The sequence below is a fragment of the Apiospora aurea genome (assembly GCF_038362705.1).
Source record: "Apiospora aurea strain CBS 24483 chromosome Unknown utg000001l_segment0_segment0, whole genome shotgun sequence".
NCBI classification, from domain to species: Eukaryota; Fungi; Ascomycota; class Sordariomycetes; order Amphisphaeriales; family Apiosporaceae; genus Apiospora; species Apiospora aurea.
Window position 1 is genome coordinate 3,344,259 of NW_027117388.1, and position 17,701 is coordinate 3,361,959.

The 17,701-nt window shown below is 53.7% G+C and overlaps 6 protein-coding genes across 6 annotated transcripts; 1 reads left to right on the forward strand and 5 right to left on the reverse strand.

Annotated features, from left to right (window-relative positions):
• Positions 1–715: 715 nt before the first annotated feature.
• On the reverse strand, positions 716–2,440 carry PG986_001042 (uncharacterized protein; the record flags this gene model as incomplete). The annotated part of the gene is made up of 1 exon (XM_066837264.1): positions 716–2,440. The coding sequence occupies one exon, from the start codon at positions 2,438–2,440 to the stop codon at positions 716–718; it is 1,725 nt and encodes a 574-aa protein (XP_066706157.1).
• A 1,013-nt stretch (positions 2,441–3,453) lies between these two features.
• Positions 3,454–4,861, reverse strand: PG986_001043 (tRNA a64-2 -o-ribosylphosphate transferase; the record flags this gene model as incomplete). Its single annotated transcript, XM_066837265.1, has 2 exons — positions 3,454–3,578; positions 3,616–4,861. 2 exons carry the CDS (start codon positions 4,859–4,861, stop codon positions 3,454–3,456), a joined length of 1,371 nt encoding a protein of 456 aa, XP_066706158.1.
• A 643-nt stretch (positions 4,862–5,504) lies between these two features.
• Positions 5,505–6,983, reverse strand: PG986_001044 (peptidase family C69-domain-containing protein; the record flags this gene model as incomplete). The annotated part of the gene is made up of 1 exon (XM_066837266.1): positions 5,505–6,983. One exon carries the CDS (start codon positions 6,981–6,983, stop codon positions 5,505–5,507), a length of 1,479 nt encoding a protein of 492 aa, XP_066706159.1.
• Positions 6,984–7,665: 682 nt separating this feature from the next.
• PG986_001045 (ubiquitin interaction domain-containing protein) lies at positions 7,666–10,655 on the reverse strand (the record flags this gene model as incomplete). The annotated part of the gene is made up of 5 exons (XM_066837267.1): positions 7,666–8,175; positions 8,227–8,346; positions 8,408–10,381; positions 10,446–10,514; positions 10,575–10,655. 5 exons carry the CDS (start codon positions 10,653–10,655, stop codon positions 7,666–7,668), a joined length of 2,754 nt encoding a protein of 917 aa, XP_066706160.1.
• A 1,464-nt stretch (positions 10,656–12,119) lies between these two features.
• On the reverse strand, positions 12,120–12,898 carry PG986_001046 (uncharacterized protein; the record flags this gene model as incomplete). Its single annotated transcript, XM_066837268.1, has 2 exons — positions 12,120–12,731; positions 12,809–12,898. The coding sequence occupies 2 exons, from the start codon at positions 12,896–12,898 to the stop codon at positions 12,120–12,122; spliced, it is 702 nt and encodes a 233-aa protein (XP_066706161.1).
• A 3,248-nt stretch (positions 12,899–16,146) lies between these two features.
• PG986_001047 (uncharacterized protein) lies at positions 16,147–17,336 on the forward strand (the record flags this gene model as incomplete). The annotated part of the gene is made up of 3 exons (XM_066837269.1): positions 16,147–16,468; positions 16,565–17,211; positions 17,271–17,336. 3 exons carry the CDS (start codon positions 16,147–16,149, stop codon positions 17,334–17,336), a joined length of 1,035 nt encoding a protein of 344 aa, XP_066706162.1.
• Positions 17,337–17,701: the final 365 nt, after the last annotated feature.

Genomic DNA, 17,701 nt, shown 5'->3' on the forward strand with positions numbered 1-17,701 from the left:
GAGAGAACCGAACAGATACGATCTGTAGCAATGGCTTGCGTTCTATTTGCATAACTACTGTACATATCAAGGCCGCAAGGATAGTGCCTTTATAATGAAATAGTCAAGTTCTGACACTACACAATGCCCACCCGCGATCGTGTATTGTTAGAGTATAACCTTAGTGAGAAGACCAAGGTTGTGAGCATGGGCGAAGAGAGTGAAGGGGTACAGACCGCAAGAGGTGACAACCTAGTCAAGTCGAAAAGCTGGCTTGTAGATTTACTTTATAAAACAGCTTTACTATTATCAATATGTGCAGTGTGCACTGTCTACTACTAATAAGTATCGACTATCAGGGGATTCTGCTATCTCATGCACCCCTTTGCATCCGTTCCGATCCTTGAGCATCCAAAGGCCGAAAATAAATCTCCCCTTTCTCGTCATCCATCGCTCGTTTGCCCGTAGTCGATCAATCCTGAACGAGTGACAGAATTGCATGTGTATATATCCAATGTACCTTTGCTCTTGGACATAAATATAGTAACAGTGCGGATTTTGTAAAAATAAACATAAACGTTTGCCATAAGTCATAAGCGGCTGTTGTAAACCGCGAGGAAACACATCATAAGACACATAGTCTTACATATTGTATGGACATCGGTCCCCTCCCCCTTTTCCTCCAGTTTACCTGGAGACATGTTGGTGATGTGCACCACGCGCACTAAAATTGATGTTACACGTCCAACATGCTCTTTATTTGTTGGGGAGGCGCATTGATCGTATTGCCAGAAGCCGTACTATTGCTACGCTCGCTGGTGCCGGGTCTGGGTACGTGAAGACCTCCGGCGACACCCGGCTCTCCTTCTCTGACCCGACCCCGGCCTGCCGCCCCTTCATCGTCATCATGCGGGAAACGGGGAGGTGGTGGCGCGGCGTTGGGGAACAGGAGACCCGCGGCTGCCTGCACGGCTCTTTCAGATCTCCGGTTGGCGCTCTTGCCGGTGTAGGGTGGTTCGTAGGGCGGCGGGGCCGTAGATGTTCGCATGCTGCTCGCGATTGAGTTGGCCCGGCGGATCTCGTTCATCTCGATAGGTGCCGCCCCTGCTGCCCGTTCCCTCTCGGCCGCAGCCTGCGCCTGATCACTTTCGCGAGCCCGCGTCTCAGCGGCCAGCTCCACGTTGCGGGCAGTGGCCGCGCCGCCTCCGACCTCGCGCACGTTGCGCATGAGGCGGTCGCGCATGCTTTCAGCGGGCATGTCGCCGTTGACGCGGCGCCACCACGCGGGCTTCTTGACAATACCCAAGTCGCGGTCGATGGCGTCGCCACGCTGGCGGCGCTGTTGGATTAGGTTCTTGTCCTCGTTGGGTCGCATGAAGCCCGAAATGATCTGGATCCAGAGGATCAGAAAAGTGGGAAGATACCCGCCGACGTACATGGCGATGACGTTGGTTTCGACCTTTTGCGGGGAGAGCCAGAACTCCCAGGCGCAGAGCCCTTGGTAGGCGACCACGGCCAGCGCGAGCGGCAGCAGCAGAACGAAGCGGAAAGGCATGTAACCCAGGAATCCGATGGCGCGGTTGAAGAGACCGCGGTTCCGAGGCTCGTAGTGACGGATCGAGTGCCACATCGAGGTCATGATGGTCAGCCAGCAGATGAGGAGGCAAAAGGTCGCAATCTTGAAGCGGATATCCGTCGCCGATGGCTCCGCAATCAGCCTCGTCTGGTCGAAATCACGCTGCTTCTCAATATTTCCCCAGTTGCGAGGGATAACCAAGAAGAAGTTGATCCAGAGCCAGAAGTAGAAGAACAGCGGCAGCCAGAACTCGAACATGCCCCTCTTATCCGACTGTTGCAGGACAAACGGGTTCGGGTCGATGAACTGCCTCTCCATCCAGCTTCCCCAATGCCGCACTGCCTCCCACACCAAAGCCATGGACCCGAGCTGCATCAGATACCAGAAGAAGTTGTTGAGGACGATGGGGATCTCGGGGAGGTAGAATCGGTCGACATCGACACCGGTGAACAAGCCAATGACGGCGGCGCCGCACACGAACAAACCCCAGTACCACTGCCAACGTCTGCCCAACGGATAGAACCTCTTGGTAGCCGGGAGATATCGTTTGCCGTGCTTGGTCAGGTTGATGCAGATGAAGACGAGCGAGATGGCGTACAGGACGGCGAAGGCAATGCCGATGCCACCACGGATGCCGACGGGATCAATGGCGGAATAACATGACGTCGAGTTGATAAAAGTGCCGTTGGGAAATAGCAGAGTGGGAGGGTAAGGGCCGAAGGTCAAGATGCACTTGGTGCCGTTGGAGAGGGTGTTGTTGCTGTAGAGGGTATAATTCCAGTGCTCGAGCAGCGTGAGGTTGAAATGGACATTCCCGAAGACTGTGTCGGTTGCATTGTCGCCTGCCGGCCACGACATGATGTCGCGCACATCGATGACGGGCATGGTGGAATTAGATTTGTCGGTGGCTGTTCATAGGAGTAGTCTTTTTTTTTCCTTCTATTCTTCTTCACTGTTTGCCAGCGGAAGCTTCGGCTGATAGAAGCAACACACAGATGTTCTGCGCGCGCGGCACTTAGAGGTTAGTGGCAAGTATGGACCTTAGGCAGGTATCAGCGTAGGTTGGCAGTGCGGATAGGTGGAAAACGAGACACTGGAAGCAAGCAACCAAGATATCAAATGTCAATGAAGCATTCAATATGCAGACGGAATGGCAATCGGCACGGATGCACGAAGGTGAAATCCAGAAGGATGTCGAGGTTAGGTAGACGCGGTAGGTGCTTGGGGGGTCGGGAGCAGCTATGGCACAAAGTTTTGCTGGCTCTGGCTCTGGCTTTTGGCTCTCGCTCTGAGCGCGATCATCGATTGATGGATGGATGGATGGGTTTCTCGCTCGCCCTTACTCGCCCTGTCCGAGGTGCCGGCAGGTGCGGGAAGAGAGCTGTCCACCGTAGACCGCATGCATGCTAGTGCTTGCGTTAATCACTGTAGCAATGGGCTCAATCGTTAGGGAAAATCGCTCACTACGAGCGAGGACGACGAGCCAAGCCCGACTCAGATTGGCCCGTCTGGCTGCTGATCAGAGCTGACGGAGTGGGAACAGGCAAACAAAAAAAACACCCAAAACACCCCCAAGGCACCCCAGCCATGCACCATGGGCCTGTGCCATCCCCGCCCTACTACTACGTCTCCGCAGTGGCAGTCAATAAAAGAAAGAATGCCTGCAGCCGAGGGAAACAAATCGCGGGAATGACGTCTCAATGTGGGACTCTGGCGCTCTTGGCTGCGCTCGCTTTGCTTGTCCATGTAGGTATTTTGAGCCTCAACGTGGAAGAGTCAGGTCAAGTCAAGTCAAGTAAGTCTGATCTGATAAGAGCTCGCTTTATCTGCCGTCTTCAACCCTCACTCCCGCATCCGAAGCACTGGGGAAATGCACCTAGCGGTAGGCACAATCAGCTCTAGCCCATCAAGAAGCTGTTGACGCTCTGGAGTGTCGCCCGGCTCGGCGTGGCCTCGGGAAACCGGGTCATCACGCGACCCAGCTTAACCTTGATGATCGATTTGTTGACATCTTCCTCGGCTCCTTTTTGCGTTCAGCCTCCCCTCGTCATCCAAGACACGACAGTGCAGAGCTAGGGCGATACCCACGGAGACATCTTTCCCGGTCTCACACCGTATCAAGATATCCCCCGCTGTTGATGATGTTGTTGTTGGGGAAGAAGAGAGGAGATATTGCGTCGCAAATTCGCAGATCTGGGGCAGAGCCGTCCGCAGGTTGCGGCTCGCTATTTTAGTCGGCTTGCCCAAACCCACCTCCATGCAGGCTGGGCCCTTCACCCACTCACTGGGCTCTGTAGTCTGAGGCACAATCGTGATCGTGCATGTCGTCGTTGGACTGGGGGGCTCTGCCGCGAGAGCACCCACATACAAGTGATCTGCCAGCTGCTTGGGTGTCGGGCCTCCGGCAGTTGTCGCATGCGTCGCCACCAGCGACTTCACGAGCTCTGGTAGGTCTGCCTCGGGAGTAGAGAGTAGCAGTTCCTCGTTCTGCCAGAACACGATGGGCGTTAATCCCAGGGCCCAGTTCTCCGTATCGTCACCAGCGCCCTGGATGTAGCCACCTTCGCTCATCTCACCGCCCTGGACACGCCGTGAGCTGGTAAGACAGACGACTGGGTGGTAATCTTCAAAGATCTCAGTCATAGTCTCTATTTGCGACTCGCGCGTAAGCCAGAATGGGCGCAGAGGTTTCTTGACCTGCTTCCTCAGGGACGCCACGTCGACACGCAGACTTTCGAGTGCTTCCACAAAGTCGGATATCCTGGCCTGCATCTGAGCGTGTTCCGACTCTGAGACTACGTGCGGCGGCGTGAAAAGGTCATGCTTGTCTCCATCTGCATCGGGGAAGAGAGCACGGTTGAGGACACAGCACCACGTAGGTATCGTCTTGCTCAGCGCATCTGGCATGCGTTTCCCCCTTCTCGTCGAATCGACAATGATGCAGCCGTCATGTTCCCCGATGACGGCTAGCAAATGGAGATTCAATCGCCTCGTGCTGAAGCTCCATTGACCCATGTGTCCGTCGGTGCTCTTGAAGTAGGCGGATCCCGCCTTGTCGCCGGGCGAGATGTACCAACTGCCACACCTCTCGTTGGCGACAAGTGGCCTGCCAAGAGCCTCTGCCGCCTCAGAGACAAAGTGCGCGTCCTCTTTGATGGAGCGGAGTCGGTTGGTGATGGAAAGGTTGGACTTCTTCAGATCTCCCAAAATCCGAGAGAAGTTGTGATTTGCTTGCGGAGAAAAGATCAAATCCGCCTCGGTGAGAGGAGCGGCCCCTGAAGAGGCTTCGTTGCCTGTCGTAGCCATTGCAGCTCCAGATTTCCCCCAACCTGACGGACTTGACAACTGTATAATGACTTGCCCCGACTTTCCAGCCAGCAAATGTACGCGCTAGAGCGTCTGCCCTTACTGGTGTTTTCAGTGACTTTGCAGTTATCAAATAGGGATGTTTTCGGTATGACGGTGGCAGTGCCACAAGTGAAAAGCGCACAAAATGAAGATGAAGGGTCTATTTATTGGGCATAAAACCCATCAATTCCAATGCTGATTGGCTAATGAGAAGGGCAGATAGCTTATTGTACAACTCGTCTCCACAGTTGCAGAGACCTATATTCAGGACACTTACACGTACATTATATTGTCTGATGACACAAACCGAGGACATTTCGTAAAGATGGTGGTTTAAGTGTTATGGTTCAGATTTGACTATTGGTATCAATATTACAGTAGCAGGGTTTATGACACATCTTACACTCACTTCTACGTTGACCGACGAACACCAAAGCCGAACCCCTTTTTGTCGGAGAAAGACAGCGCAACTCAGCCAGTGGAAATGCGCATCGTTAAGATGGTGTATTATTCTTCTTCCACTCCTATTAGATGTTTAGTGGCACTAGTTTTTCGGTATACCAACATGACCAAGAGTTCGAAGAACCCCAGAGTGAAACAACTATTGTGCCCCTGGAGCTTGGAAAATAAGTCTTCTCTTAGCAGATGGAGGGGGCGGCTGTTTCCACGCAGGCTGATCCGGGTCGAACCCAATCAGGCAGTTGACCGTCTCTGCCCCCTCGCCCGCGTCATTAATCTGCGTTCCCATAGGGTCCTTCCACCTGCCAGCCAATTTGATGTAGGCGTCGAGGGCATCGGTCAAGCTTCTTCCAAGGCCCAGCGCATCCTGGGCCCGCGCGTGCGCATAGAACTGCAGCAGGTTCTTGGCGGCCGCCCTCTCCCCCTTCTCGAGAAGGGCGCGGGCACCGGCCTCGACCCAGCCAATGTCGGCGAGCGACCGGTTCTCGAACGCCACCAGCACGTCCGTGACGATGGGGTGGAACTCGGCCGGCGCCGAGCACATGTAGTACAGGACGCGCTTGAACAGGCGGCCGGCGAAGACGGAGGCCTCCTGCAGCTCGAAGTCCGGGTTCAGGAAGCTCGACGACGCGCCCGTGGTGAGGTACCGGTGCTGCCCGTACTCGGGCAGGACGGCGTCGACGCCGAGCCAGGTGGGGAGGAAGGGCGCGGCGACGGAGCCCGTCGGGGCGTTCCAGATGCGGATCAGGTCCGCGTCGCGGTCCGGGTACAAGCTGACGACCTGGCCGTAGCCGGCCTCGGCGTCCGAGATGCGCGGGTCGCGCACTCGCTCCATCAGGTCCTTCTCCGTCACGGGCGCCATGGCCCGCGTGGCGTCTTCCAGCTGCGCCTGCGACATGTACTTGAACCCGCCGTCCCGGGCCGTGTAGTTGTCGCCCTGCTTGCCGTAGGCTTTGAAGATGTTGAAAGGCGCCCCCGATTTGGGATCCCACCACCCGCGCTCGGCGGCGAAGTCGACGAGGTGGGCAGAGCCCATGTAGTTCCGGCTACCCGTGAAGTTGACGGGGAAGTCCTCAATGTAGCCCGGGTACAACACGCGGACTTGGTCGGAACCGAGCCGCTCCGCCGCCCAGAGCTTCTGGCCGCCGGCGAACTCCCAGACCACCCAGCCCTCGTCCTTGTCCGCGATCAAGTGCGAGTTCCCGCCGTAGGTGGCCTCTCCGTACTCGTCGATAAGGCGACCGATAATCTCGACGCCCTCCCGCGCCGTCGCCGCGCGCTCCAGGACGATGCGCGCGAGGTCGCTGTACTGCAGCCCCGTCTGCGGGTCGGGAGTCATGTCATACAGCTCGTCGCGGTTGTCGGCCCAGACGTCGCGGACGGCCACGCCCCTTTCGTTGACGCCGCCGTTGGTCAGGGGCGCGGGAAAGCCCTCGAAGTCCGAATACTCCATGCTGACGTACCGGAACGTGTGTGCGACCTGGGGGATTTGGATGAGGCGGCCGGGCTTGACGGCGTCCTGGGTTACCCCAACGGTGATGGTGGCGTTGGAAGCGTGGTTGGCTGCGGGGAAGATCTGTAGCCAGTGGGACGAGACTTCCTCGCCGGTCCCCCCAACCATGACGACGCCGTCCGCGGTGAGATCTTTGCCTACATAGAACGCATAGCTGGCGTGTACGGGCCCTGTTACGAGCAGACCCGTCGAGATGAAGGCGCAAATAAGTTCACCATGGCGTTGAATGGATACAAGTTCCCCGGATATCAGAAAGTCATAGAGGCGTCTCTGCCGGTCGGAGGAAGCTGCCTACATAAATAGATAACGATCAATCTCCAACCGCCATGGTGTGCCGAACCCCGGACCTTCATCGGCTCCGCAAATTCTTGCTAGCCGGCAGACTCCGATCAAAGTACCGACTAACCAGGATGAGGATAGTTGGATGTTGCATTGCTTGACTCATATCATGTATAAATTCTGGTATGCTTGCAGCGAACCCCCCGTTGGGCCGGATATCAAAGATACGGTCTGTATCTAGTCAATGGTAGAAGCTACACCGGCCCTTGGATAGTGTGACATGCCTGTGTTGGCATGTACCCTAGTGCCTACTTTATTGATGCTATAACCATCTTTCACATTGCTTGGGTATCTGATTTCTAAACGAACGCCAGCCACGGGCCAATACTGAAAGCCGTGGCATATGCAGATAATTCATAATGCATCATTACCCCGAATCGCTAGAGTTATATCATAACTCTTTCTCCTAGAGCCTATGTGTTGATCCATTGAGAATAACACCAGCGGCGGCTCATCTTGTCCCATACTCCTCATCAACTTCCATATCCATATTCATCACATCCACAGCAGGCTTTCCACTGCTTGTCGGGCATGCTAGGAACGACATGGGTCTACCCACACGCTCTTGCATCTCTGGTTCTCTTGACTCAGTCCCCAGAAGGTCACTGTTGCTGCCCAGCTTTGGGGGCGCAGTTTCAGTCGTCCTGCACGTAGCCAGAGACTCAACTAGCCCCCCAAGTTTGTTAGACTGCGGGGCTGGGCTAGCAAATTCTTGGTGTGAGGTGGTGGGCTCTTCAAATGTATCCTCGTTATACATTAGCATCTCTCTATCGGAGTTACGACCTGTGCTGCCCAGCGTGGCAAGAGACGAGCTTCGGCTGTGCTTCCTCTTAGTAGACGAGGCGAAGTCAATGCCCTGCCAGGGATCTAGGGTGGGCACATTTGGCGCTGGAGCAGCCTCATGGTTTTGCTCTTCGCTGAGCTCTTGTTGAAATGAGCGGTTATCGACTTGCACAAACATCTAGATCTATTAGAACCATCACTACATGGGCCTGGGGACAGCATGACTTACTCGCAGTGCCTGCGACAATGGCATTGGGTCTTCTTCGTAAGCTGCTTCAGAAGCGTACACAAGAATGGGATTTTTCGATTCAGACCCAGCAGCAACCAACACATCACCGATTGTCGTTCTCTAAACACGAGAATTAGCGCCCAGGATGTTGCAATACAGTCAGTCACGCGGTCAAACGTACCTCAACAGTGATAGGGTGAGCGTCTTTGGCGGCGTAGCCGACCTTCCACCATTGCCCATCTAGTTTAGTCTGCGGTTGGTCTTCAAACTGCATGAGGTCACCGTCTTCCTTAGCACACAAATATGCTATCCCAGGAGCAGTAGCAACGCCTCGAAGGTGATACTTATGAGTCGGATTCCAGAGTTGGGGCTGATAGCGTTCGGGGTCGGACTTGTGAATGTAGTTAGACTCGAACTCGGCATCAGCTTCCTCTTCACGGCAGGTTAAAATCTTGGAAGCGCTACTTAACGCTTCCAAGCATTGTTTATGCCGCATCTCCATCTCAGACATTTGTGTCTCGATATACTCGAGCTGCTCCCGGGCTAGTCGGATCTTGTCCTGGAGCGCGGCGTACTTGCCGCTTTCCTCTTCCGTGAAGGAATATACAGAAGTGTTTTGTAGTGCGAAGAGGTCCTCCATTGTTGGCGCGTTAGCTTGGCCGACGTGCTCACGAATTTGGCGCCACTGCGCGTCCTGACGCAATCGTTGCATCAGGTCCTCGCATGTTTTGATGATCTTTTGGCAGCAGTCACGGCGTCCGTGAGATCTGTCCAGCCACTTGTGGGCTTGGTCGTTTCCCCCGTGGTGACACTCTAGTATGCTCTTCTTCCAAGTTTCAGTCGCTTTGAGGCCGGTCTGCCTCAGCTGGTTCATGTGTATTTGGAGCTCGACAGCCAGGTTCTTCCGCTCCTCTGTGTAGCGATCGACATAGAGTACAGCAGGAATATCGCAAGTCCTTTGGAGGCCTTCTCCGTTGAATCGAATCGTGAGAACAGCGCTGGGTTGCACCAAAGTAGCAGTCTTGGACTCCTCAAGGTCCCAAGGTTCCGGTGCCAGAGCATGATGCCAGAAAAGGCGGTCCAGGGCGTCATAAAGAGAATCTACTTCTCCCCATGCGAAATTGCCATCATTGGAACCAATATCCAGGAGCATAAAACGAGCCGACTCCTCTTCGTCGTTGGGTTCCTCACCGGGCTCCTCAGACCCCTCCTCGGCCTTATTTTGGGGGAAGATGCAATGTGCCTTGCCATGGGTTTCGAGTCGGCCGTATTGGCAGTTGGGAATTTGACCTCCCACATTCCTCAGGGCCTCGAAGAAATTGTGATCAATATCTGGCGGCGCCCAACCACCGTTAGTGGGATCAATGTCATATGTCCGGGCTATCACATCAGCGCTGCCGTAGCTCCTGTCGGTGTTGTCAAGGAAAGCAAGTAAACGTTGCAATTCATCAACAAAGCTGGGGAAGACGCCATCTGACGATGCACCCGCTTCTTCGTCCTGTGCAGGCCCCATGATAGGCTGCCCTTTCCACCAATCCATATGACTTCCATAATCTTTAACTGCTGAACCTGCAGCATACGAAAGTAAAACATTCCTCGCTAGTGGTATACTGTGGTATATGGAGATGAGGGCCCCCAGGCGATGGTCGTTTAGTGAGCGCAGGAATGCAGGTGCGCCTCGGATGCGCTTGCGGGCGGACGGGGGAGGATCGGCAGTTGTAGTGTTGCCATCTGCCTTGGTTGGCACCAGAGCCCACTGATCCTGCTGGTAGTCGGGTCGGTTTGCTGGGCCAAAATATTTGACGTTTGGGTCGCTGTCCACCACGCCAACTTCTTGAGGAACGCCGGACTGAGCAGCAGACTCGGCAAGAGCTCGCCGCAGATCAGCATCTTCATCGGCCGCAGTAGTCGGGGCACCTGGAACGTAGGCAGAGTCAGCTTTGCACGCTGCCTCGGACGCAGTCAAGTCGACTAGCCTACCCAATGGTGATCGGTTCGCCGTCCTGGACGGGGGACGGGTGGGACCCGTGCTGTTCTGGTAGTTAGAGACTTCGTCGGGGCCTTGTATGTTGAAAGCGGGAATTGTGCCTGGGTTCTGTGTGTCGTCGCCGTCTCGCCCTGCCGAAAAGGCCGTGTCGTCCCACGCATTATTATACTACAGAAAGGGCACATCAGCGACCTAGCTCAGTAGATCCAAGTATATGTCGTTTGGCGCATACCTTCTTCGCGGCGGATGCTGGATCGTCCAAGAGCTCGTTTATAGCTCTTTCGACGTTGTTGTGGTTTGCCTGGGCGGCAACGCTACGTCAGTCCAACTTTCGGGCGACACAGGAAGGGCGTGGACAAACCTGGAGACACCTAGTGGCCACATCGCGGCTCACCCCAACAATGGAGCAGATCGTATCGATGTCTGCGTCTGCGACACTCATGTTGGTTTAATGGCAGCTCGGGAGCCGATCGCACTGTGGTAGAAGGTTGCACGCCACCCAGGCTGAGATGACATGGGAGGTGTATGCCTTTCGGCAAGCTACGTCGGCAGCAGAGCAAGGAAGGTCGAGGTCGAGGTCGATGGATTGCGCCGATCTCGCGCGACGACGTTGGGTATGTTGTAATAATATTCGGCAGCCTCGGCCAAGCGAGCGAAGTGCGGCCCAAATGATGCCGGAAGAGAATATAAGTTGTTGGCTGGAATGAAAGACTGGTAGCAATCAAGACCTACGACACAGATATCTTGGCTACATGGATGTACAGCTCGCTCCTCACACAGCCTTGCATTGGAGCTTCCTGGCTTCTGAAGTGCTGGTCGAGGCACATGCCCTTAGTACCCAGTAAAGTAAGTACCTACTGCCCTACCTGGCCTACTATTGATGGATGGTAGGTACCGAGCGTCTGGTGTCTGGTGTTCAAGTCGAATGGCGGGGGAGCGGCTGGGATTTGATTGCCCATTATGTAACGTCCAGCTTTGTTTGCCCCGCGCTAGGTATTTCATGAATCGCCAGGCCAGTTGGAACCATGACCAGTCAGACCATACGTACCATACTTACGGAGTATATGTAGACACAATACATACATGGGAGGTTCTGCGAATTTGGACATGATCTGATGGTGTACTTGATAATGTTGATACCACGGTGTTGCATCATGCATTCCTCTATTGATATTAGTATAAACCTATTCTCGATAGTAACAGCTAGGCACACGATCCCTGGTCTTTGGCATCTGGTAGTTGTTTCGTAATGCAGGCAACCCATGCAATACGATACTTATGCAAGTGCCCCTGTAGGCAATCCCGAGTATCAACATCACGATAGTTCAGGGATTAGACTGCAGACACTTCTCATCCATGGATGTATGTCTTCCTTGGCCGGCATACGCTCCGCTGTGTCCGCAATCAAGCCTCGAACGTCTGGAATCCCCCCCATAGCCAATCAACACCGTATTGGGAAGTTCTCTAAAGTCTCTACACGAGGGCAGTCATAATAGCACAAAGATACTGTGCTTCCGTGTGGTTTTGCATATGTAATATGGATTTAATACACAATCTATCGCGATGAAGCCCCCTATTAACACCGCCCAAGATAGCCTCGAACGCCCTAATACCAAATAAGACATCGAATTACCTCTATCGTTATATAAAGAGCCCAGTCTAGAGCAGAAGCAATCGCTAATGCTCGCAGTGAAAGCCATCAATCCAAACGATGAGGCCCAAGAGTAAAGTAATTCCACCTGCCTACTCCATAAGTAGGAAATGGTTTGTGGAACGCCGATCAACCGACGCTATGCAAATGTGTAGTCATGTCTCCTCTGCCTGCGCCGTCCACGGTCAAGGAGATTTCGCAGGGTTCGTTCGTTCGTTCGTGTATCTGCGAATCCGTCCCGGAGTTTCGTGCCCATCAGGAATCCTCGTCCTCGCTGGCGCCATCCTCATCCTCTCCGTCCTCGTCGAAATCGCCCATCTCCTCGTCGCCCGTATCGCTGCCGCCAAAATCCAACTCTTCATCACTTTCGACCCAGAAAGCTGCTTCATCGTCGACCGACTTCGGGGGAGGTGTCGCATCCAGTGTGGTCGGCATGACAAATCCTGCGGGGATGTCTGCTTTAGACCTTTGTACGACCTCACCTGCCTTTCTGTTGTAACTAGCCCGGTCGTCTCGGTACATGACACCAGCATCCACATTGGCAGGCGAGTTGATCTCCGGATCATCCAGGAGAAGCAGCACAGATCGTAGAACGGATTCGACACCTTGCAATGGTGACCATCTTTCGCTGGCAGCCTCGCCCGACATGATGTCCTCGCCCGGGTTGTGGAGAATCGATATGCACAGCTTGCCATCAGGGTACACGTTCGGATGGTAAATGGGAATCATAAAGCGGAACGTCGGCGGCTTGTATGGGTAATCGTTCTCGAAAAGCATCTCTGCCTTGAAATAACCGCCGTTGAAGGCGCTGTCCGAGTTAATGACCATCAGGCCCAACTTCCAGTGAAGCAGGTTGTCGTTGGCGAGCTACAGGACAAAAGCAAGGTCAATACTATCGGATCCTGAAAAACGCTGATATAATAGCAGTTGTCGAGGACACTGACATCAATATTAACCCATGGTTCCTTCTGAAGTTCACCCAGTTCTTGCATGAGACGGGTCTTGGCACCATTAAGACCTGCCCCTGGAGCCATCGTGATGCCGCAGTGTCGTATTTTGGATGTGTAGGTTGTGACTCAAAGGTGATGCAAGTCGATGTGGAAAACCTAGCGTTGGGGCCTGTTGGAAAGCGCTCTAAATATCTAATAAGTCAAGGCGCCGAGGGAAGTCCGGTGTTAAATGCGTCGCGTGCTTGGGTCCAGTCCAACTGACCGACCATCTGAGATAGCGATAACAACTTCTTTGTGCTGACCCCAGTCGGTTTGGGATGGTGAGAAACCTGGCTGGCGAGGAATGCAAACGAAGATGAATACAAGCCCCCGGAGAAGAAACCCCAAAAGATTGATAGAGAAAGGTGACCAAACCTTGATGGGAACCGCGGGGCGAAGGACGAGGGTTGAGGGTTGTGTCGTCGTTTGAAATCGAGAGATGGCCTCCAGTAGGAACGAAAGTACTCTGGGAGCTGAGAGAATGGCGGGGGGAGGGCCTAGTTGGGTTTTAAACAGTTGCAGGACTGCGAACTGATTCCGATGCCTGCCAGGTACTGACTGTGCAGGTGCCTGTCTAAGGTTTCTGTCATGCCCCAAAACTGGGATGGGATCATAACCTTGTCTTGGGTTCAAGTATGGAGCGGTGGCGCCAGGCCGCAGGCGTCACTGCGTGCATCAAATCAACCCGACAGCCGCTTGCTCCCTGACTGAGGATCCTCCAATAGCGTACCCCGCCCCAGTCGCCATCACCGTAGTGTAATCGTCCAGCCAGTGATGCTCAAATAAGCCCATCAACACTGGTGACCGCTCTGTGAAGTATTACATGTAAGCGGCAGGACTAACTGACTCGCCTGCTCGCGTGCTCGCCTCCTACGTCTCCTCCCCCCTCTGTCGATAGTGTGAGGTGAAAGTTGACGTGTGATTCTGCAGGCAATCCATAGACACCGAGATTACTCCATGAGACAGAGGACGGAGCAACGTAGATCAGAGATATATCAAGGCATGAGAAAAGTAGGTTGCCATAAGGGCTGAAGATCCGGGACCTTGTAAGGTACTTGATATAAAGGCTAAATAAAGCTCTTTGCTATTCCCGGTGAAGAACATACCACGTCTTAGGGGTAAGTTTAGTTATCCTTGTCGAGTACCAAAGTTCGTTATCGCTCTGGTCACAGTCTAAATCCGCCACCTGTATCGCGGCCACTAAACGATAATTCTTTACCTGACAAGGGTGACAAAACTTATGCCTGCAACGTAGTACACGTCTCTTGCAGGCGTGGTGGAATGGGATCGGTGACTGGCGACAACGGTGGTTTCTGGCAGATGCTGAACTACGAATCTAACTCCTATACCCTATGCCCGAGCCACTGGTCTGTCAATAGCAGCAAATGGGCATCTCAATGCGAAAACTGGCCTACCCAGGGACAGCTTTTACCTGTAGTTTATCTGTCTACGAAGATGTTGACAGAGAAACTGCCATTTACAATTCAATTTATTGCGAGCATGAAATCCCATGGTACTTGGTCTTTGGGGGCGGGGAAAGTCCTTCGAATTACACAGACCTGGTTCCCGAGTGGAAGCTCATTGATGAAATGTCACCTATAATTATAGGCTGGCATCAGATGATGGTTAGGTCTCTTGATGACGATGATGATCGGAAGCTTCAAAAAGGGACTCCCCGGATTGAACCGGCTTGTCTTCTTATGTTCATCAACACCAGACAAGGAGTTTAGACATGCATTCGATGCCCTACCGCATGAACGAGGCCTTACCAGTGCTGGTGTTGGGTGGGTGGGTTCATCCTTTGTATTGATGTACCTTCGATGCACGTACTTTAAGAGGTAAGGTGGGCATTTCGCGTAAAAAAAAACCACTTCCGTGTTTGAACCACTGTTCTCGAGCCGTGAAAAACCTGGGCTACAAGATCTGTAGGGTGCATTTGTTATGACAGGAGATCGAGGCTGATATGTCTCTTGGTATTGCTGATGAGATGAACCCCAGCAACATGGGAAAGCGTATCGCCTCTTGGGGAAGACCATCAGCTCAGCGGCGCGCGGTAGAAAACGTTTGGTATGGTGTGACAGGTAGAAAGAATAAAGGCTTTGATCGATCTTAGGGGAACGTGATACAGAGGAAATCGTCGTCTCGCGGAATGGGCTTCGGAGGGTGTGTGCCTATCATCCCGTTTCATCCCAGGACGGGGTACTGGCTGGTAGTTGTTACCACCACAGTAGAACAAAGGGCGGTGGGTCAGGGGGTGTGTGGTGCGGAAGGAAAAGCGGATCCCAAGCGAACAAGGCGTGTTCAGGTTTCGCAGGCAACTGATGGGGAAGGTGGACCGTGGATAATGGCTGCTGGCCGCCCAATGCACTCTGCCTGCTCTCTTTGTCCCGTTCTGTTTCTAGGCTAATTGGCACTGTATTCAGTGGCCCGGCCAAGTAAGACCAGCAGCACTCTAGCCAAGCTAGCCTGGTTACAGCGCACACGGACGCCTTTCCTGCCTCCTGTCTGCGGGCCTCTCCCTCTTCCTCTCACTGTGTGGCCTGTACTGTGAATCCCAGTCTGCCCATTCTCTCTCTCGCTCTCTCTCTAGCCCAATCTAGCCCCGTCACAATCGAAACCCCATCCATATCCGTTCCCCTTCAGTCTGTCTGCTGATCTCAGCTTTCCCTTCACCATCATCTATCTCCCTCTTCTGGCCAAACGACGACAACGACCAGCGCCGAACAGCACCGACCTCTGCGACATTAAAATCATCGCCGTCGCTGCTGTATTCACAGTCCTTCACGTAGAGCGATCCGAAAAAGTGCCCGCGGCCAATTAAATTTGTGCATGCAGGCTGGGAAGTTGGGTCTCTTGGGCGACCCCAACCGGTCCTGAGGGCGGTATTTTCGCGCGACAGCAACGCAACCATCACCACCGCAAACATACGACCGAACGAGCAACGACGACGACCATTTCCTTTCGCAGACTACAGCCCGATTTCGCATCCTCGTACCTCACCTTGGCCGACCCGATTTCGATTGTGCGCAGCCTCACAAAGGTTTCTTGGATTGTTTATCCTTTGACGATATCGCTTTTTCCGCAATTTGCCCGTTGCCAACCACTCTAGTCGGTCGGCCTTTAGCGTCCTGGTTTTTCCGGCCTCAACTCCACAGAACCGGCTCCATTCTTGTTGACCACGCTGCATCGTCATCAACGAACGGCTTCAGGTTTTGTTCTACCCATCGACGGAATTGACCACTGTTCCTGCCGCATCCGCCGCCCCGACCGGCGTGAGGAAATCAATGGCCACGATGTCCTTCAATCCACAAACACCTCAGAGTCCGTCGCAGTTATCGCCTAGCACTGCGGACCCCGTGTCGAGCATGAATTCTTCCATGACATCAATAACCACTCTTCCTACTCCTGCACACAGCGTCAACGGATCGATACAGCACGGTGATTCCGCACACGAAATCGCCATGTCCGATGCCGATTCGCCCCATAAGCGCAAGCGGATGCCCGACGACATGGGCGAGCAAGGGCCGAAGAAAACCCACCTTGAGGATCCTCGCAGACTCGGCATAGAAGACCTGCACATGGATGTTGGCGAGAAGTACTTCCTTTGCAGAACTCGTAAGGCACCCTTATCTATGATTGAAGATGACTGAAGCAGTTATTGTCCCTGGTATGGCGTGCAGAACATGTGGTTGACACTCTGCTCTTCTCTAGCCCATTCTGCGTCCCTACCTAGTGTCTCTGAAGATCTTTTCGAGATGTTTGGATTGACCGGCATTGCCGCCGAGGTAGCACGGACAAAGCCAAATGGAGAAAAGAACGCTCTACGTAAGACGTACAAGGGTCACATCAAATCGCTTGGTGTCAATGGTCATTTCGATAAGGTCGAGAAAGACCCATACGATCAGGACGGCTTTATGCATATGCTCCTATACCCCGAGTCCGAGTGGTATGTACACGAAGTACAAGGCAAAGAAGTCGAACGAGGGTTTTCGGACACGGTCCAATCAAGCTTGTCGCGGGCCATGACAATGGCGAGGGGTACGCTTGACAACAGTATATGGGATAGCTCTGTGCTTGGTGACCTGGCGCCTAGCGTCGTGACCAAGAAGCCCAAGGAGGGTTTGAAGAAAGCCACGCCCGGTACGCCCATCGGGTCCGCTGGCGGTCTCAGCAATGCGAGTAAACTGCAGGTGCCGCAGGTCAATCGCGTGAGACGGATCGGCAAGAAGCGAAGCTACCAAGACAGCAGCTTTGAGGGCTACGGGGACGGATTCCCTGACGATGATCAAGGCGCCGCGTCAGGCTACTCAACCGGCGAAGGCGACGATCGGTCGTCGAAGCTTAAGAGGAGAAAACAGGTGACTACATACCAGCCGTAGTCCATTGTTTTCGGCCTCATCACTAACGTCTGACATAGAACCCCGGAACCGGTTCATCCTTTGGTGGAAGTGTACGAAATGGCTACAGCGGGATAGGAACATGATACCCCGAATCCTGGAATGGATTTTAATAATGGTCTACGCGCTACGAAGCGTAATGAGGCCGTTTGTTCCCTTGATGAGGACAATTAGAGCCGGCTTCACGGCCGAGCAGCGCCGGTCTCTACGGTCCTTGCATTTTGTTATTTTTTGCAGTTTTTCCCTTTTAGCAAGGCGTTGGGGGCAGTCATTTCATGAACTTTATTGCGAATCCAAAAGCAGCAAAACTAACTGAGCACGATGGGTTTGACCGTCCCTCCCATGGGATACGACGTCACCTGCTCTCTTGTAGATACACCTTGCCTTGATACAGAATTAAAAGAATTATTTGAGAAATCGGCGACTTCATGGTGCCCGGCTCTTCCCCCTC